Here is a 21,846-nt window from a genome sequence, read left to right on the forward strand (position 1 = left end):
ATGTTAATTATTTTGGCTACAACAGTAATTTTCAGCTTCTTGTTTGCAGATCCTTATGAGTCAGTGAACTTAATTCAGGAGGTTGATGATGGGCAACTCAGAAAAACAAGCTATTGAAACCTATTGCCAGTAGCCTAAAAAACATTGAACAGAAATTTGTGTATATACTAGCAGATTTTTATTGGTCAGAGAAAATAAAAGATGAATTAAAGCCATAAATAACATCATCAGCTGTGATGAAAGGGAAATGTGGTGGGCAGGATATAAGAATGATTAATCTGTTTTAAACAAGACAATTTCATGCTGTGAAAAATATATACAACAGAAAGGTTTATTGTTTTAGGCAGGGCAATTATAATATGAAGACCATAATCATCAGTGGTTTTAGCAGTTAAAGAAATTTTAGTCAAAAGTAGACTACTTATTAAAGTTACTCACATCAAGCATTTGGAGGATTGGGCTCATGCTGATACAAAGATCAATCAAGTGATGCACAGCTACCTGCAATTTTTACTTTTATTTCAGGACATGCTTAAACTTAAGAAGAAGGGAAATAGTGCCATCTGCTGACATAAGGAATAGGCACTTGCAAGAAAAGCCTGAGGTGCCAAAACTCCTACAGCCAATGTTTTTAAAAAATGAAGCACAAACATTTGCTGAAAATAGCGTACCCCCAAATTGTTTGGGCATGTGTTTCTTTTAGTTTTGTCCACTTTTAAGAATTTAGGATGAAGAGATGGAATGGATGCCCTTCAATGTTGTGTGTGTTTTTGTTGACTCTGCCCCCACCAAAACACTGCACAGTTCACAAACTTTCCCTTCAATAGCTAGAACCCAACATCCTTCTGAGGGTTATTTCCACTTCCTGTTGCAAATATAAATGAATACTCTCTAAATAAGCATTATCTACTCTATTTCCTTTAGGCCATACCATATTTTGCCTTGGCAGAAAATTTAAGAGCTATGTAAAAATTAAGAAAGTAAAACCAATTAGCACAGTCAGAAAAATTAGACAACCATGGGATTGTGCTGTTTTTTATTGTGTTTTCAATGGAGAAATACATCATCTGTTTACAAAATAGCTCTTGAAAAATACAAGGAGTACAGATACTATAAAACAAAGCAAACTCCAGTCATGAGACACTACGTACATCATGCGAAAGCAACAGTCTGATCTCCAGGTTATGAAAACTAGAATTAAAAAGTCACTATACAGAAAGGTTCCAAGTTTCCAGCTTGGCAAAACTTGGGTGCAGTTACATGAAACGTTTAATAAAATGAAAAAGATTTTCCGATGTGTAAACAAAATGACAAGACTAAATTTGTGCCTGGCAATTTCGATCTAAACTCCATAGCTACACAAAATACACAGACAGCTTGTACACTTCAACTGTTAAGATATAACCTTCTTTGGGGGTGGACGACAGCAGGCTGCACAGGGCAAGGAAAAGAGAAATATTGTATACTAGACATCTTAGACAAATGGCAAAAAAAAAACCCCTTCAGTTACTGCACAGCCTAAGTAAAAGATAAGCTACACTCTGACTTTGGAGAATTAATTTAGAAGGATAAGGGGAAGAGTGTAAGTAATTTAACTTGTAACATGAAAGATGCATGTGTAATAGGATGGAGCACAATGGGAGAAGGGAATTCATAAAACATGCTAATCAAAGTATGGGAAGTATGATTTGACATCCCACATATTTCAGACTTAAGTAATAGTAACATGAAGTTTGTTATCTACATCTGGTATTACTGTTGGTGTCCCTCATGTTCCTCAAATACTGTTCTTTGCCATGAGAGCTTTAGTTCTTTCAAAAGAAAAAGCTGTTACTTTTTTGATAGGACTACAAGAACAAAAAATAGGAGTAAGAGAGCTTACTAGATGTCAAGTGCTTACTAGAAATATGATTTTTAAAAATTTGGTGCTGTTCAGTATGTAAAACTACTTGTGATGAACTATCTAAAAATAAAAAGGTTAAAATTCATAGGGAAAAATCTTTTTGCCTTTATTTAAAATTTTAAGCTTTTTTATGCATTCGGGACCTTTATGGAGTGTACAAAAATCATATTTAGTGATTCAAAGGCCATCAAGACAGGTGGTGTATTTCACAGGCACACAATATTTACCTAAACACTTTAGTCATGGGACAAATTCTGAATTTGTGCCTAGAGGCCCACAAGGTATTACAACTAGGTAAGGGGCAGGGGGGAACCCAAATGAGTACATGGCTTGTTTTTATTTTGTATAAATAACTATTGTTCTATATGGTGCATACAAGCAGAAAAAATAATTTGAAAAAAAAAACCCCCAACAGTAAATGCAAAATATTTTCCCAAGAAATAAAGGGATAAAAAAAGGGAATAAGGAGTTCAGTTAGCTCAAAAGAAAGTTTATTTACTGTTTGATTGCTGATTTGTATGCACCTTAAAACAATCCTATAAATAAAAGTAGACCACATCTTAATCATGTCCCACCAATACCAAAACTTCCCAATTACTTCCTCAACTTACGTCTTATGACCCCAAGATTTGACATTACATTTTAAAGACTTACTGCTGCTTGATGGCAGTTGAACTAACTATACTATACACTTTGTTTTCAATGTATAGTATATCACAGAATGTCATCCAATTTGCAAATTACTACTATTGAAGAGACTCTTCAATAAAATGAAATTTTATCAGCTAAAGATCTAAAATTAGTCATACTCCAATAAAAAAAGTACATAAAAGTGCATTTAAGGGATTCTTATGCCAGTTTTATCTCAATTTTGAAACAATGCATCAAACAAATTCCATCAGAATGTCAAATATGGCTACAAATAGTGTTCATGTTTTTAAAGGCAGTAATCCTTCGAAATATTTAATGTAACTGTTGCTAACACATTAATTGTACTCCTGGCTTCACATACTAACCTGGACTTCCAATCAAGCGGCGACTTTAGTCCAGAAAGGGAAGTGCACAACATATACCTAAATCCATTTGCGATTATGTTCTAGTCTTGCACCCTCCGTTCTCCTTTTTTTCTAGCATTAGAAGACAACAGGTTGAGTTGGCAGATACTGTTTATGGACCCCTGAGGTGGTTTTTACCGGTTCAATCTCAATTTTATTGAATTCTTGATAACAGGAATAGGATTTGCAGGAAGAGCAGGGATATCTGAAAGGTCTGTACTGGGTGTTTTCTGAAAAGAAAAGAAGTTTGGTTGTATTTTAACTTTGTAAATATAAAAAGAAAAATATTGTAGCAATTGGCATTAACTTTCAAGGCAAACCTCTTAAGAAGACTTTTTAGGAATATATGAAGATAATTACAGATTATTAAGAGACAAGCAGGTATTTCCTTTACCTACAGAATCTTTAATAAAGAAAATTTCTACATTCTACAAAGAATCTTTGTGTGCATTTCTTTTTGACAACTGCAAGAAATTAGCAAGTGCTGCAGATAAAGCTGGGCCTACTAATAACCTGCATTATAGTAAAACATCTACATCATAATGATGCTTGAACAGTAACATCAACTATCTGATCTACATGTTTAGTATTTAAAAACACCTCTCAACAATTCAGTGTTAAGTCTCTGCCCTTACAGATGAGTGATAAAAACAGTTCACAATCCAAAGTGAACATTCCAGACTGTTGAAAAACCCTACAGTCAAATTTCCAAATTATCATACTACTTCAGATTTACATGAAAAAAAAAGTTACAAACTCTAAAAAGGTACTGTATAAATGTGTAAAGAATTTCACCTTGACAATAATCTCAACAATTTTTTCTCACTTATAAGACTTAAATGCCATTCAGAAAAATTGTATCTAAAACAAACAAAAGGAAAAGACAGTAACACACCCCAAGATTCAATGAGATTAATTAATTTCTCACTTGTTGTACATGCCTCTTAGGTTGGGGGTGAGAGGTTTTTTTTAGTATTTTCACTTTACTGTGGCACATTACTTACCATCCCAATAACCCAGTTACTACACAACACTTCACATCATTTATCATAAAATGTTTTCTTATGTTATAAATGTTCAAAATTTATATAAGGTACGTGTGATACACGGGGAAAACTGCATTAAAATGACTACTCTTAACTGCTGCTTTATTAAAAATAAATCAATCAAGTTAACACTGACTGATTTGTCAGTCCACAAAGCAGCAGAGACCCAGGACAAAATAGCTCTGGGCTTCACATCACCCCTGCCCAAGTAACCCCCTGGTTGGTGCTGATCTGCAGTTTGACATGTTTTTGTTTTCTGCAACATGGGTAGTGTTTTAAGCAAAGCCAACAAGAACACCAAAAAATGACAGAGGAGGCTCACCATCCTTTGTAGTTTCCAGACTATTTTTGCTAAAGTAACAACCACACAATCTGTAAAAAAGCTACAAAGCTTTATATAATCCCCCACAATGACAGACAAAATAAAACTGGTGTACTTACAAAATGATCTAAAAATTCCTCCGAAGCAGTTTAGGAAGCCCATGTAGCATCTACAGTTTTTGCCAAACAATTTTGCTATCTTTATTCAGTACTGCTCATACAGTTCAGAATGTCCAGTAAGAAATACCATTACTACTATTGCAACAATTTCTATTTTCAACCAACACATTCATTACACATACTTTAATCATTCAAGTGCGCATAAAGTGGTAGATAGTGATACTTTAATCAGCAGAGCCCTAAGAGAAGTTTAAAAATGCTAGTAAGAAACAGAGGTGCTCTCTAAAAGTTGTTACAATACTGGAAGCAAAAATTTAAGTGAATGCTGCAGAATTCTTACTGTTACTGTTTTCCAAAGGACTTTACACTGCTAACACCAGATGGCTAAGGAGTGACAAGCTTACAACTTGTCTCTTGTACCAAATATTAGAATCTGAAGTTACATTTCAGACATCCTCAACCTCTACCTGGATATCTTTGAGCAGCAGCTATTCAAAGCATTTGTTTCCTTGTTAGAAAGGATTATTCTGTGTGATGTGCAAAGCACAAAGGAATAAACTGAGCCCCTTACTTGGAAGGCATAATTCAGAAGAGCGAATCCAGCTTTGGTCAGTTTGTATGGCAAGCAATACATGTTTAGCTACAATGCACATTCAATAAGATCAATTACCATCTAAACCACAAAAATTCTGACAGTAACAACAAGTAGCTTACCATAAAATGGATTTATATTTAAAATTATACTTTCAACATCTGGACTCATTTCAGTTCCAATCCTTTCATCACAGATTAGCACATAAATACATTACATGGCAGTATTGCTTTTAAAAACAGTACCTGAGGAGCTTGCAGAGAAGTTGTCTGAAGAGTTTCTGTTTGAGAATTAACATTCACCTCTGTCTCAATTTGCTCCTGAAAAAAAAACCAAAAGCATCACCACAGTTACACCACTTCCAATGAGCTACTTATATAGAGAACACCCAACACTCCAAAATTATTTACATTGTGCATATACAGCAAAAGAAAAATGCAAGCATTGATGCTTGCTGCATTGACACCCTTCATTTTAGAAAGGGATCACCACACTGGAGAATGTTTCACTTATTAGGGATTTGACATCAACACAAGCTATATCACTTATCAGCTGTCACTTGTTTAACCAAATAACACCTTTTATACGGAATCCTATAGCAAAACATTACATGTCATTCAACTCACTAAAGACAAAAAGCGTATTATCAAGGAAGATCATGTGAAAAGCTACAGAATTTGTTTAAAAATTCAACAGCTTTTCCACAGCTTTTGCCATTCTGCCAGTAAAGTTTTCCTGCTGCTTTAATGGGCTGAATCAGCTTCCTAAATGAATATGTGAGTGTCAGAGACTGATTTGCAGGTAAAACAGCGGGACTACAGGAGTAAAGCAGGACAATGGCACATTCTCATTTTAATAAAAACAGTCTGCTAGCTCAAAGTGTACCATTAACACACCCTAAAAAAAGGAATGCATTTCAATGGATGAAAACCTGTGTTTATGTTAATTTAAGAAATTTAATTCCACCATTTCCTTCCATAAATATTAAGGACAAAGACTTAGAGGAGACTGCCAATAAAAACTAACAGGATTACCTATGTCTTTTATAATGATCTGGATCCAGTGGATCTATTTTTGAAGTGAGGATTAAGTGCTTACATGTATTTCTAACCTCACCTATCTTAAGTTCAGAGATATTGCATGGTGACTGCCTTACAAGATACAATTCCTTGCCTATGGCCCTTGAAGCTATAAACCAAAGAACTTACATTTAACTTTAAGCATAAACATAACTTCTAAAGTATTCCAGAGACAATGGAATGTGCTCCATAAAAACTGCAAAATCCCAACTGGAAAGCTCCTATCATAAGGCTAAAAAGTCTGCCACCCTTTCTGCTCACCACTAAGGCAAAAAATTGTCTGCTAATTATAAGATACTGGAGAGGCACACTGAATTTCCTAAGTCCCCAAACAGTATGCTGTAACTTCACACAATAATTTCACTTGCACAGAAGATTTACTTATTATCACTTGAAATTTCTTTATCTAAAAAGTGAACAAGGTGGCTGGCTTTAGGATGCTCAGCCCAACATGCAAACTCCAAACAGAATACACAGGACAATTGTTCCTTCGCTAATTAACATACATCAGGTTTGGGATGCAGAAAAAACATGGCAAATTGACACATCCTTGATCAAATTTAACAAACCGAAATATAAATATCATTACTAATTTTTTCACCATGCTTAACACCATGTGACTGACCAGCAAAGCAAGGACAGTCCTATGTGACTATGGATTGAGCCTCAACTTAGCATGGCAGCAGGCAATGGACTCCATCAATACTGACATGAAGATTAAAAAAAATAAGATATCATTTTGATATCTCTACTGGAGAGTCTAGATATGGACATGCTCTTAGTCATTCCTAGAAAGAAACAGTAATTTTCGTAAATAATATATACAAAATTGTACAGTCTAAACATATATACCTTAGTTTCCATTTTTTCATGTTCATTCAAATCTATACAGCTTGTGTCTTCACTTATTTCATCCTGCTGAAAAGTAAACACAAAAACTATTACAAATAATAAAATCATATTTTTAAAAAATCAACAAGAAAATAAGGTCAAAGGGTTTAAAAGGACAAAATTAGTTATAAGACTTAGCATATTACAGGCTTACCAAAATAATTACTTTTAAGATAAGAATCTCGATTCTAAGCATTTGTGCTAGTGCAGTACATGTGTCATGTGATGAATACCAACAAAATAAAAATACTAACACCTTGGCAAGCTGAAAACATCAAGCAGCAATGCAATCAGAATAGGAAATATCTGAAACTTGGAATATGAGAATCAGCACTCTGGGTGAAATGAATATTCAAAGTTTTGAACATTGCTATGGTATGATCTCAAAATCTCAAATACCTCTTCAATTTTAATTTTCTTAGGAGACTCTTCTTTATGGGGAGAAGATGTCCTTTTCACTGCTGCGACAGGGCTAGGCATTTTTGTTGCAACATTTCCTGAACTTCTTGGTGATGGATTTAATAGATACGCTGAGGGAACAATTCTAGAGATGGTAGGCTTTGGTGGTGGAGAAATGGCTGGTTGTGTGGCAGTTTGAGGAATGCTTTCATTTGAAGTACCTATGGACAAACAATTTAAAGACCTTCAACAAGAGGAATCCACACAATCATTTCAGTTCAATCACTGGTATTTTTGGTCTCTAATCAAAACCCCTGACATCAAGCAGGCATCAAGGAATTGATACAGTTAATGGTGTAGCATCATGTTTGGAACAGCAAGTGTGCATACACTGCACAGTTTATTTTCAAGCTCATTCTTGAGCTTGACTGCACCCTCAGCAAGTTCACTGGTGCCACCAGGCTGTGGTGCAGCTGACACGCTGGAGGGACAGGATGCCATCCAGAGGGATCTGGACAGGTGGGTCAATGCAAACCTCTTGAAGTTCAATAGAGTGAGTGCAAGGTCCTGTGGCTGGGTTGTGGCAAACCCAGGCACACCCACAGGCTGGGCAGAGAAGTGACTGAGACAAAGTCCCTGAGGACAAAGACTTGGGGGCCGTGGTTGATGAAAAACTCAACATAAGCTGGCAAATGTGCTCACAGCCCAGAAAGCCAAGCGTGCCCTGGGCTGCAGCCAAAGGAGTGTGGGCAGTAGGTTGAGGGAGGGGACTTTTCCCCTCTACCCTGCTCTTGTGAGACCCCACCTGGAGTGCCGTGTACAGTTCTGGTGTCCCCAACAGAAGAAGGACATGGAACTGTTGGAGCAAGTCCAGAGGAGGCTGTGAAGCTGATAAGAGGACTGGAGCACCTCCCCTCTAAAGAGAGGCTGAGAAAATTGGGGCTGGCCAGCCTGAAGAAGAGAAGGTTGCATGGAAAACTCACAGCAACCTTCCAGTACCAGAAGGCGGCCCACAGGGAAGCCAAAGAGGGGTTCTTTGTCAGGAACTGCAGTAATAGGACAAAGAGCAATGGGCACAAAGTGAAAGAGGGGAAATCTGGGTTAGGTATTAGAAGAAATTCTTTAGTATGAGGTGGTGAGACACTGAAACAGGTTGTCCAAGGAGGTTTTGGATGCCCTGACCCTGCAGTGTTCAAAGCCAGGTCAGTTAAGGCCTTGAACAAACTGGTCTAGTGGGAAGTATTCCTGCCCATGGCAGGAGGAGTCACGGTTAGATGATCTTTTAGGTCCATTCCAAAGTCCTTAACACATGATTCTGAGAAAGAATTCCTGTACCAGACATAGGGTAGCCATGGCAATGACACTGTTTAGCCTAATTAACCCTGCTTAAGGCAGGCTATATGAGCCCAGACAGAGCTCTGCATAATACAGCTGTAGTATTTGTGGTACCTAAGGAAATTCTACTGCTTCTGTACTCAGCCATATATATGCATTGCCAAGACTGCATTAAATCAAATCCAAGAGCAATCTGATACTCCCTTTTTCACTCAAAAATTAAGTTTATCACTTCTCAGGCTTAGCTTATCCAGTGACAAATATGAAGTCATCACAGAGCATCAAATAAAGAATTGATATTATAAACATCCTTTTGAAAAATGCTCCATATGACAAAGCTCTATCTCATCAATTGCCTACCTCAAACCAATAAGCGCACATAGGGAGATGCTCCAGGATGAGAAAAAATACATTGAGGAAATTTTTCATTAACAACTATCAGGTGATTAACATTTTGATTAACCAAAATATAAGAATGAACAACTTCTGATATGCTTCCAAATCCAAAAACCAGTCACGCCATTTAAGCTCCATTTAGTGCTCATGGACAAACTAACTCACATTGATGCACCTGTGACACGATAAAAATCAGAGAGAAGTAAGACTAAACCATGCCACACGTCAAGACTGAATGAGAGATTTCATTTTGAAAGGCTAACCAGTCACTCCCCTTTTCCATCTATTTCTGACTTGCTCCTTGTACACTAAAGCACCATCAAAAAAGAAGAGTAGCTGATTCTAAGAAAATATTTTCACCAGATGCTTTTATTCATTGACTTAAGAGTGAAATTTTTGAATTATTTTTAAGTAAAGTGAACTTTTTCTTGCAGAAAACAGAGGATAAAGTCAGCACATGCAGTGGGACATATCTGAACAGACATCAGTAAGGAACATGTGTTAAGATGTGTTTCTGCTTACATCTGAGTCTTTTGCATTCCCAGAATCAATTTCATGAAGCACAAGGAGCGGGAACATGGGAGGACAGACTACATACAGACAGTACAGAACCACCTTGAGTTTAACTACAAAATTAATTAAAAATAAATATAAAAATTGTTCTTCCAGCTTTAAATAATTTTTTCCTCATTTAGCTAACCAAACTACAGACCTACATTAGGTCATTGGAATACCACTGCTATTGTGAATGGCAAATAGAAATCTCTAAGAATAAAAAAAGTAAATATCACATCAAATATTCCTCTGATTTTCTGAATCCTTAAGAAATTATTGAACTATGTATATGAAGAATAACACATTACAGCATGTGTTATGCAAAGACTAGAAGACTCAAGCTGGAAGAAAAACTGCCCTATAAACATTACCAAAAATTTAATAGAAACAATATGCTATGCCATTTTCCTTACCCCCTGAGCTTTCACTGGAATTTATTTGTGGCACAGTGACTTCAGAAGCCTGTGTGTTGGTCACAGATGCTGCTGTTACAGCTGGCGCAGGACTGCTTCTGCTAAAAGAGAAAAATTATGAAATGCTGAAGACAGTAGTAAAGCTATAGTGTTACATGATCTGCCTTTCATCACATCATGTGTGACCAGTAACCACAGCTGGTATTTTACCTACATTACAGAGTAGAAATTATGACAGTAAAATAGTGAGCATTGGCAATCTACTATCAAACATAAGCAATGGAAGCTCTTTCAAATATTGAATTTAAATTACTCAATGATAGTTTTGAGATCAGAAAAAAGCTGTATTTAAAAGACAGGCAAAAATTCAGGAAGTGTCCACCCAAATAATGAGCACGGGAAAACACAACAACTATTTACTAAAGGTTGAAACAAAAGCAGTGCAGAAAGACCAGAATAAAAAGTCTGGTTTTAATTTACACACACTGTTACAAGGATGATTTCAGTCTAAAATCATCCCAAACAAAGGCCTGGGGCTTCAAGTGACCAATCACAAAAATGATCCCAATTCCATCATCAAGAAATTGGGAAGCAGTGTGTGTCTAAAATCAGGCAATTTCCACTTCACTTGTGACATCCTAGGTAAGACAGATTTATTTCAATAGCACAGAGAGTGGTATCAACTACTGTTAACCATTTACCAAGGAAGACTAACCGAAAGAACTTTTGCCAAAAGCACTAAGTCAATTTCATCCTATACACATCCTATAATAGATGTGTAATACTGCTGACCTGTAGGAGATTGATGATAACTTCTATGTGTATCAAAGAGACAAACATGGGACCCTCGAAAGAAGACAGTACACTCACTTATTGCAGTAAACTGGAATTAAGGTAGGAAAAGACTTAATACAGAAAGTCAGTATTAAGTAAACTTTAATATGTACACTTTGAAACTAGTGGGAAATTATGTTCCTAAGCTTAATTTGCATAGGTATCATCAGTAACAGCAGGAGCCCTACTGATTTCCTAGACAGAAAATCGAAACTTCTCTACTGTCTCACACTTGGATCCAAAATTCACAAAATACTTCCTCACCCTCACAACTATCTGCTCACTACTTCTCACAGCCTCCTACTGTGGGCCCCAAGTTTTTCTATCATCATGTTCTTCTAAGCATTTTTACCCAACTTTATAATACCTCATCTAAAGTCCAGCACCACCAAATTTTGCTATAGTGCTCAAACTGAAATAAGAGTGTTTACAATCTCCATCAAATTTGGAACATTAACACTGTGGTAAGAGTGGTATCACAGGTGTGGAGTATTTGCAATGTGTTTAACACAAGTAATTCAGGAAGAGAACAGCAACAAGACTGAAAGTCTTCATTACCCCTGAGAACTTCCAGAACTGTTCAACGGACTTGTCTTCATAGCACTGGTAGGCGAAGGCACAGACGTGCTGTTATCACTGTCCATAGACAAGTCTAGGCTGCTGTCATTCAGAGCTGTCAACCTGATCCCTTCTGTCGAATGCTGCAAGCCACAAGGCAAAGGAAAATTCTCTTAGTCTAATTAAAAGTTTAAATATCAACAGAAATTTAAGTTATTTTAAAATGCAAACTTAAATGGACAGTTTTCAAATCCTTTTACGTGTAAATAAACCACTATCCTCTCACTACAAGCACTGACATTTTCATGTTCACAGCTCTGCCACAGATTTGTCTGAGCCAATCACGTTGAAAAACAAACTGTTACTGTATGCAATGATAATATTTTCAGCTTTATTTCAAATTTCTTTGGTATTGTGGACTTAGAAATACTCTCATTAACTTCAAAGTAAGTGACATACATCAAAACAAACTGATGTACATAAAAAGAATTTAAAGAGGATTTGAACTTAGTCCATGGAGAAGAAAAACCCTTTTCTGACATAGTACAACTATTTTATGATACATATTACTTAATACTTACATCATTCTCTGAAACAGATCTACACTTGGCGTCAATAATGACTTCCTAGTCCTTAAAACAGCATTCAATATAAAATAGCTATAGAAATAAAGCATGTTATTCAGCTATACTTAAAACAGAATATGTAGCAGTGGTTTAACTATTAAAAAATCCAAGCAAACCTGTATTGCTCTCAGATTAAGCTAATACAAAGCAGTAGGGATTTTTGAAACAGACTGAATTGTTCAATTCAAAGTTTCACCCCTTCTTACTGATTTGACTGAAATTAAACAATAATCCAATACAGCATCTTAATTAAAAACTAATGCTACCATTCTCATATGGCCACAGGTAAACTACCCAGCCTGACAAGAAGATACCATCCACATTGTTGATGTTCTGAGAAATGTAGTATATATTCAGTGCACCTAATAATACTGCTACACTCAAATGAGATCATTTGCAGGTAAAATTAAGATCTCAAAATGTGATTTTAATTATTTGATTAGTAAACCTGAACAACTAAGTAAATGTAAATTAGTAAACCAAAAAAATCAAAAAATTTGAGAGCAATGGCATTTTTATTGCTCTCATATATTAGAGAAGTTTACCTTTTTCTTTTTCTGAAGCACATGATTAGGTAGCAGTTGGTGAAGTTGCTTACGTTTCACATGCCTTGCAGCAATCTTCATATCCATCTCAAACATCTTGCTGTTTATTGCTTGCCTATAAACTACATAATTAGAATAACATTAAGACATACTGAAGCATTTTGCAAAGTCCACTTACTTGCCCAGGCAGAAACGATTTGCATTTCAGAGCACTTATTACCCTCAAGAACAAGAATAATGTTTCCTTGTTCTGGAGGAAGAAAGGGAACTGCCTACCATGCCAGCACTGATAGTACAAACACAAACACTAGTTTGGAAACAGGTGACCTGTTTTTCAAGAAAAATGTCTTGCAAGCACACAGTTCTCTGTATTTTCAACAAGTTTTAACTGGAAGAGCTCTGAAGCAAACTCTTCATTTCATCTCAAAGAGATTAAAGATGGAAATAAAATTTCCTCATAAGAATTACAGCATTTACATAAAATTATTTTCTTTGCAGGTGATTGTATTTTTGCAGCTTCTGCAACAAATGGGTTTTAATTCAAGAGTTAAGTGCTCATTTGCCACATAATGTATTAAAATTACTCTGGCAACTCACATCACTACATTTTTATACAGAAGTAATTTATGTTTAGATTTTTTTCTGTTATCTTGAGCTTTTTTGTTGCTCTGGTTGTTGTCTTGGTTTTTTTAGCAGTTTTGTTTGGTTGGTATTTGTTTCTTTTAATTTTGTCTAGTATGGCAAGTTATTTCTCTTCACCTCAGAACAGCTGCTTCTGGTAAGTCACCCACAGTAAGTGCTAGTACAGGAACTGTGCTGAAGTCCTGGATGCTGGGCTCAAGTAAAGCCAGGTAAAAATGAAAAGATGGTTCTTTCACATTGTCTGCATCACATTGAACAAAAGCTGGGGCAGGTGTATGAATAAAAATGGTTCTGTAGCTCTTAAATACAAAATCTCTAGAGGTATCTCCCTAATTCACTGTCTATTCTACAAACATTAAGAAATCTCACTGAATAGGTTGTGAACAGGTAATTAAAAAGGTGTTAAGAGAGAGGCAAACAAAAAGCTCAATGAATACTGCACTACTTCTTGGTATTGAAGAAGCTAATAAAGCCTCTCTGTAAAAAACTATACTGGTTACACCTAAGGTAGAAGCATGTTCAATGGAACCAGACCTTGTTAAAGCATTCCATATTCCTGACATTAGGTCTTATCAAATTTTCCATACAATGAAAACCTAGATCACTCTTCATATCTCTCTTCCTCCCCTTGCTTCCACTAAAAAGCAAGTTATTCTTTAATTCCACCCTGGAAAATAGTTAGTAACTTTTGATAAATTCTTAGGATCCATTCCAAAAGACAGGGCAATTAAGTCTTTGGGCTGATTACAAACAGTGAAGACAGACCCACACTACTTTCAGATTACCAAAAAGCCCGCAACACACAAACATAAATTGTTTACTAGATTGTTACTTCTGGAAGCATATTCACAAATCAAAAACTCTGCATCACAGTTTGTAAGGATCTTGATGAAATGCCACTCCACTTAAACTTCAAGAACATAGTGCAAATAAATCACATCAAAAATCATAATTGCAACATTTAGTCTTTTCATACCAAAAATCTCTGACCAGTATGCTACTGAAATATCTGTTTATAAACAATGAAAGACCTGAGAAACTAACTTCTGATTTTCTTCACTCCTTCAAAGCAGCAGCCAAGGTATTATCTTTTCTATATTCTCAAAAATTAGAATCATGTTCCTACAGTTGCTATAGTTTCACCTTCATCATTAATAATTACAAAAAGTATTTCAACTCTCAAGAAAGAGATACCCCTCTGCAGATATATATGACAATAAACAACTCTGAAACATTGGCATGATTTACAAATATATTTATTGCATTCACAGGTGTGAAGGGGGACCACAGTGTTCAAGTCCCTTGCTTCCTCAGACTGTCTTAGAAATTCAGAGACCATGGCTGCATTAGGTAACACTTGAACCTACTCCTTCAGTTCTGTAAACACAGAATATTTGAGCCTCAACTGTTGTTTGTTTAAAAAAAAAAAACAAAAACCCTGTAAATTTATTAGATAAATCTGTCAAAGCTACTGTTCCTGACACTCTGGTGTCACACTCCCCAGCTGCTACCAATTCTTTGCCTACAAAATTTCCTATCTTTGTACTAAGTTATTTTTGTGAATCAAAAAGTAAACACCAGAAAGTCAAAAAACTCTTCCACTGGGTGTCAAACATGAAAGTAAAGATAACTGAATCAATTATCTAGTATGAAACACCATGGAATAAAAGACATTTTGTTAATCCACTGATAAATTTAGTTTCACCAAGTAATAAAAATATTTAAACTATACGCAAAATTTTTGAGGCTAAGCTTGCTAGTTTGCATATTATAACTAACTCATCTGTTTAATAAAGATTACTAAATAGTGTGCCACACTTTTAGTGAGATCTTCAAGATGTGTATATAATTTTTATCACTTTTAATGAGAACAAACTGAAAGTGATTAGTCTAAATCCTAACTAGCTTTAGGAACATGAAAATCATTGAAAATGTGTTTCATGAAATAAAACCCCTAACTCCTCAGCTGAAACCCTCTGTGTAGATACAATTCTACTATTACTATGAGTATTATGAATAAAGACTACATTTTGAACAAAGTCAATAACTTCAAAGTTTATTAATACCAGAACACCTAGAAAGCAAAACTTACCTGTGTCTGTAAAAGACTGAATGTCGTAGGTGAGATCAACACTTAAATTTTCTGAGTTTTCAGTTTTCTTAAACACCAACCCAATCACCCACATTGTACGGTATTCCTCCCTGGAGAATTTTATAAAAAACAAACAGTCATGTAATACTGACAGAATTAGACAGCTTAATAAGTCATTTGCTGCAATAGACAACGATTGTACTTTCTAGCTGTAGTAGCAATAGGAAACCAGACATAGAAAGGCAAAAACCAAGCTGACTAACAATATTCCTTTTCCATTCACAATATAAGTCATTAAACACTACACATCTACCTCCAGCAAATGAACTAAGATCATCAGTAGATTACTCCATTCAACTGTGTTCCCATATAGATACTCTCATATAGCTCCTAGCATGAGAATAACCAGCTCTCAACTAGACATAGCAAATATAAAGGCACTTAAAGTAATTAGAACCTATTATCCAATTAAGCAACTTCCATTTTGCAACCTAAACATGTCTTCAATGCTCAAATTTCTCAGCTCTAAATGACCACAAACTGTTTCAGTTAAAACCCTCCCTTTGACAGCTCCCCTTCACATGGGATGGTGAAAGAATGTCCTTTGTATACTCTGGGAAGACAACCTTTCCTGGAAGTATTCCATGAATCTAGTCCTCTGAAATAAGAGCTAATTGGAGCCTCTGATTATGGAGGCAGTTGAAGTCATATCCACCCACTAAACTGTGCTGAGGAGGTACTGCCTGCTTTTGTCCAATTTTACTCAGAACACATGTGCAACAATTATACAGCCTCTTAAAAAAAAGTAGCCCTATATGTACTTGAAGCAGTTAATTGTGTGGAAAAGGCCCTATGCAAAGGTAACAAGGTTTTTCACACATCTCAGTAAAGAAAAACTCCTCCCCCATTCTCACACTTCACACAAAAATATGATTCCTAACAAATTAATTACAATGCTATCTTGAAATAAATTCTTAAAATAGTTTTCAGCCCCTACACACCTGCAACGGCTGTTTAGAGTGGGGGAGGAAGGAGTGAAAAATATTTCAAATCCTCAACAATCTGAAGCACTTGATACTCTCTCCACTGTTTCCACAACCTGACAAATTCTATCCACAGCCATTACAATTTCAAGGATATTCATCCCAATTGCTAAATTTTATAACATTAAATGAACTTAGCTACTCAAGAGCTCTGTTCTACAGTGCCTGATGTTCTCCCAGATTCTCAGTGCTTCCTCACAATTTAAACAGCATCAACCAAGTAGCAGTAACTTATACAGGTTGGCAGAAGATTATGCAATTAATACAGTTATTAACAAAAATACATTTCCCCTTATTTTCTGATTTAGAGACATTCTTATACAGAATTAAAGAGCACTTAATTTAAATAGTACCTATTTTAAATACTACTTAAGAAGAGCTGAGCATCATTTGTTTGCCTTCAGGTGCCGTCATTAAAAATTAATCCTTTTAAGATTCTATAAAAATGTCAGCTTATTTAGTAATGTAATTGTGTTTTGGTTAAGTTAGTTTCTCCCTACTAAATGAAGAAAATGCGTTTGCTTACTTGTCAGGATTCTCCTTGGGTGCTGGGAATGACTGTGGATTCACATGAGCCAGTGTAATGAATTCGTTCTTCTCCAGGTTTCCAACTAGAATACGGATTTTTGATTCCACCAAGCCCACCCTGTATAAACGTCATTTATTAGCAAGATCTCATAAACAGGAAATAATAGAAGTATCTAATGTCACATATCAGGATAAAATCCTCAACATTGTCCTTATACTAATACTTGAGACCACTAATCAATTAGTGCACGTCAGATTAATTCAGATCAATAATTTCAGTTAAGGCATTACAAAAGCTGACAAGGGAAGCTTAAGAATGCCCTGCAGCTCTCTCTGCGGCCCGATTTCACAAATGGAATTAAATACAAGACATTACACATCAAGTAAAAGGCAGTTAGAAAGAACCACCACATATTTGTCCAATATTCTTCTAGTTTCAGATGATGAATTTCAGAGGTGAAGAAATTCCCAATACTTGCCAATCTTAAAATTTCACTAATAAAAGAGCAGAAACATGGGAAAGGGGAATTTTTGTTTTGTGAAACAGCATTTCAAGTTACTGAAAACATGCCTCCTCACACTGCTTATTAAAAAAATGGCACAAGGCGTTTGTAAAGTAAACCTTAGACTCCTGTTAAAGAAAAATTCAAGCAACAGCCTTCACCCCCATTTTTCATTTCTATTGTTTTTTTCAGAACTCTACAATGTTTATCCATTTAATTTTCAAACACTGAAGCTCCTCTTTCATTCACAAGAAGACACCTGATACACTAGATACTCCCTTGTCCAAGGTTGATTGGGGGGAGGTGCTGTTTTTTGGGAGGAGGGGTTTTTTTTTTTGTTTAAATCTCAAGGATTACTCACCATTCTAGTCGCTGCTTTTCTGTCGGTGCACTTGCTAGAAGTACAATATAATGCCTTTGGAGATAAAGACAATACGCTATTCTATAGATATTTCTAAAACTAGACATTCAAACCTTAATATTAAAACTTTGCAGTAAACTCTACTTGTAAAATACAGATTATTTGCTTAAGTATATACCTTAGATTAAATTAAGCTTTGTTAAGTAGAAAAAGGAGCTATGTCCCAAGTGTATGACTAAGAGACTTCAAACTATTTTGGAGTTTAGGGCCATTTGCAATTCCACTGTAATACCTCAATAAAAGGTTAGGAATGCAGCACTAGTTGAACTATTTCAACACCTGATGAGGTCAGAGATTTAACTGACTACAAATCAAGAGAAAAGTTGCTCACAACTACCTTTACATGTCAGCTGTCTTAGTTGCAATGCTATTTCTGAATAGTGAGAATAGTGGTTAGCACATATGCATTTGCTCAAGATCCAAAATAACACTATGAAATGTGGTTTAAAAAATTTGTATCTGCGTTTTGGAATTCTCTGAAGCCACTTATCTGAAATTTCACATGGAATGCTTCCTCTGATGATAATTCTTAAATTCTGAATTATTTTCCAGGATATTCAGTGTATACCCACTGCAAGTAGATTTCAAAGAGACAGTATACAAATCGAGAACAGTATTTTAAACAAAGAAAGCCAAGGACAGCAGAATGGGAAAAGATTGCTTTTAGCTTGAGTTCCTAATGAGGGCACTGCAGCAAGCTCATATGCTTACAGGCAAGTTTTCCAGAAGCTTAGCCGGAAAGTCTTTAACATCCTAAGTCATCCAACACTGCACTACTCTATACAGATATGGCATGTTTAGGTACCTTCAAGCAGGATTTAAAGAACAGTGGAAACACAAGAGACCAGTCCCTAGCATATAGCTCATGGAGAGGAAAGCAAGGTCAATGACACTGGAAACTATGGTACAGACCTCTCAGGTGTCTTCAAATCACAACAAATCCAAATCAACAGATCAAATTAGCACCTACATGTTTCTCTACTTATTTTTAGTTGGCAAGAGCCAAAATCCTGCTACATGCTACAATCCTCTGATTTCAGTCAGAGGATGTCAATGAAACTGCAAGGGAGAAATCTGGAGAAACTTCTTCCCTGTTCTGAACAATGTAGAGATAAAATAACCTATTCATTTTGCATTTTGGCACTATTAACTGCTTCACAGGAAAATGTTATGGGAAAAGATAGTAAGAGACCTTTAATTCTGTATGAGAAGCTACTAAGTACTAATACTGGTTTATTCTAAGGAGCACTACTCTTTCAGTAAGATTCCTACACACACATTGCACACTTGGAGAATGTTTCATTCAGTAGGCATGACAATGTTTAAGCTTTTTGATATTTTTAACCATGTCTGAACTGAAAAAGACAAATATCAAACCTGCAAATATTTGAACAAACTAGTTTCCCAGTTACTTATTAAAAGCATCCCTGTGAAACAAACTTCTGAAGAACGACACAAAAAGAAAGTAATTTGGCTCTGTCTAAAAGCCTCAACTAGCTGGTAAACACCTAGAAAAAAACCCTAAGCCTTATTTATGAAAAAAATAAGTGATGGTTAACTATTTTTGCTCAGGTAGTGTTTGCTGAAAAAAAAAAAGCTCCAATTCCTCCTCATTCACCTGGCAGCTGTTAGAATCATTCTCTAGAAATTTCCTACTACCATTTTCAATAAAATTAAATAATTTGTAATAAAAATTAAGACACCCTTAGTTCCAAGAACCCACGCTCTCATTGCTACATTTTCCTAAGACAAGATTTTTTTATCAGTGCCTCATAGTTTTATCACAAAGCACATGTGTAATTCAGAAGTATCTATCACTGCATTATAAAGAAAAAATGGTCTTAGCTTAAGCTTCTGCCTCTCAAGGGTGACTTTTAGATTCTGGGTATTATTCTGGAGTGTAATGGTTTGGGGTTTTGTTTGTTTGGGGGCTGGGATGTTTTCTCACTGTCTTCCATTCATAATTATTTTCATTAAAATAATCTAATGTAGATAGTATGGAATTATAATACATCATTGATACATCCTTCTAAAAAATTACCCAAATTAGTCTCATATTACTTTTTGGAGGGGAAAATAAAAAAAAAACCCAAAAAACCAAAAACACCGACTGAGAACACCTGAACATGTAATTTCAATTTTCAATTACTTCTCTGGGAATCACACTTTTATTCAGTACTTTACAGTCCCACGAAGCCAAGAATTTAAACCACCTTTTTAAAAGGTATATTTATATTCTACTTATTTAGCAGAATTCTCTCTTAACAACATAGAAAGAATATGCTAGAGCTCATTAAATGAGTGCTATTTCTCTCAAAACCCTGCTCTCTTGGTCTTAAGCTATAAGGATTTCACCTCTCATGCAACACTTCAAGTTCATATCCCTTCAAAACTCTTGTCACTTCCCTGTAGAACACCCTATCTACACATTCTTTGTTGTTGCCTTTCCCTTCTAAAAATTTAAATCTACATGAAGGGCAGACAATACATGTTGCAATTGTCTAACTCCAATTGCTGACATTTAAAAAGTAAGAAAAAAAATAAGTAACTAAAAGCAGATTTCCTCATTTTCCTAATTTCTAATCTGCTCCTACTATGCAGGTATGCAAGAGCCTATAGATTTCCTTAGTCACACATCATTGAGGTTTATTTTCAACACAGACAGCAAGTCAAAAATGCTTATGAGCAATAGATATTCAGAAACTAATTGCCATTGATAGTGATAGATTGCTGAGGCTATTCTTTCAGAGATTAAAAGAAATGCTTGTCTCAGAGCAAGGATCAGATGTTCTCTTATCTGGAAGCTATGAATTTCAGCAGAACATGCCAAGGTATCTACAATTTAAACGGGAAAAGAGTGTGAAGAGGGAAAAAAAATTTAAGTATCTATCTTTTTAGATGGAGATCTGACCAAGAGATCTGACTTTACAGCATACAAATGACTGCATACAATTATTTATTTTGTAAATGCTACTAACCAAAATTATAAAATTAACTTAAGGGAAAACAGAGAAAATCCTGCGTAATTTAAATTAAAAGCAGGCTCCATAATACCATTCCATACTTGCAAAAAAAATTAGAGCAAAGATATCTTGTGCAAAACAGAAAACCTGGATATATAATGTTGAGCAAGAGAAGATTTTATTGCTACACCTGGTAAAATGGCTTAAGCTCATACACCAAAAAAAAAAACTGTATTAAAATGGAGATTATTTCAAATGACAATAAAAGCTTCCTATTTTTTTCTACTTTTGAAAGAAACAAAGAAAATGTACTAGGGAACTTTTTAGCAACCTCTGGAACAGAAACTGATTTGTCTGCAGCCCATTTTTTACTTCAAAAAATAATATAATTTAACAGCGTTTTTTAAAATGTTTTCAGTCTTAAGTGCCAAGGAACAACATAAAAGCCATCCAAATGTTTTAAAGCTTTTATCATGCAAAAGGTATAGAAACAAAACACAGACACATTATTAAGGTCATCAGTCTCTTTTAATGGGGGAACTGTATATTTCAATTTTGTTTAGATTAGTACAAAACCAACCAACCACCCAACACAAACAAGTGTAAAATATATTTGATCTTAATTCAAGAAAAATGGGTCTCCAATTTCAATTGAGGGCAAAGAAGATGTAGTCCATATTTTAATAATCCATATTTATTATAAAAATACAACTTTCAGCAAGTCCGTATACATTTAACAAGCTTCTGCCCCATAAGCATATTACTAGAAACCCTAGAAGTGTGAATTTCAATATTTCCCTCAGAGACATCACAAAATTAGAAAAGCTAGATGTGAATTAATATAAGATCCAAGAGCCTTAAGCTTTAATGAAAAAAAAAAATCTATTAATAAACTAGTACAACTGGTAGTTAGTCAACACAATTGCAAAAATACCTTTTATTATCAGAGGAAACTGCTGACTATATCGACAGAAGAAAACACAGTT

The 21,846-nt window shown here is 35.3% G+C and overlaps 1 protein-coding gene across 3 annotated transcripts in view; it reads right to left on the reverse strand.

Moving 5' to 3' along the window:
• Positions 1-1,025: 1,025 nt before the first annotated feature.
• PAPOLA (poly(A) polymerase alpha) overlaps positions 1,026-21,846 on the reverse strand; it is a 43,680-nt gene continuing 22,859 nt past the window's right edge. Inside the window, exons 13-22 of one of the 3 annotated variants that reach the window (XM_084208214.1) lie at positions 17,838-17,891; positions 16,972-17,091; positions 15,403-15,512; positions 12,669-12,790; positions 11,498-11,640; positions 10,106-10,203; positions 7,407-7,627; positions 6,969-7,034; positions 5,283-5,357; positions 1,026-3,188 (exon numbers count right to left, since the gene is read on the reverse strand). In XM_084208214.1, coding sequence (XP_084064340.1) covers positions 3,093-3,188; positions 5,283-5,357; positions 6,969-7,034; positions 7,407-7,627; positions 10,106-10,203; positions 11,498-11,640; positions 12,669-12,790; positions 15,403-15,512; positions 16,972-17,091; positions 17,838-17,891 — 1,105 coding nt within the window. In that variant the 3' untranslated portion in view covers positions 1,026-3,092. Of the gene's footprint in view, positions 3,189-5,282; positions 5,358-6,968; positions 7,035-7,406; positions 7,628-10,105; positions 10,207-11,497; positions 11,641-12,668; positions 12,791-15,402; positions 15,513-16,971; positions 17,092-17,837; positions 17,892-21,846 lie in introns of all 3 variants that reach the window. The other 2 variants (XM_084208213.1, XM_084208212.1) reach the window with 2 other exon arrangements.

Source organism: Fringilla coelebs (assembly GCF_963513975.1).
Source record: "Fringilla coelebs genome assembly, chromosome: 6".
Classification (NCBI taxonomy): domain Eukaryota; kingdom Metazoa; phylum Chordata; class Aves; order Passeriformes; family Fringillidae; genus Fringilla; species Fringilla coelebs.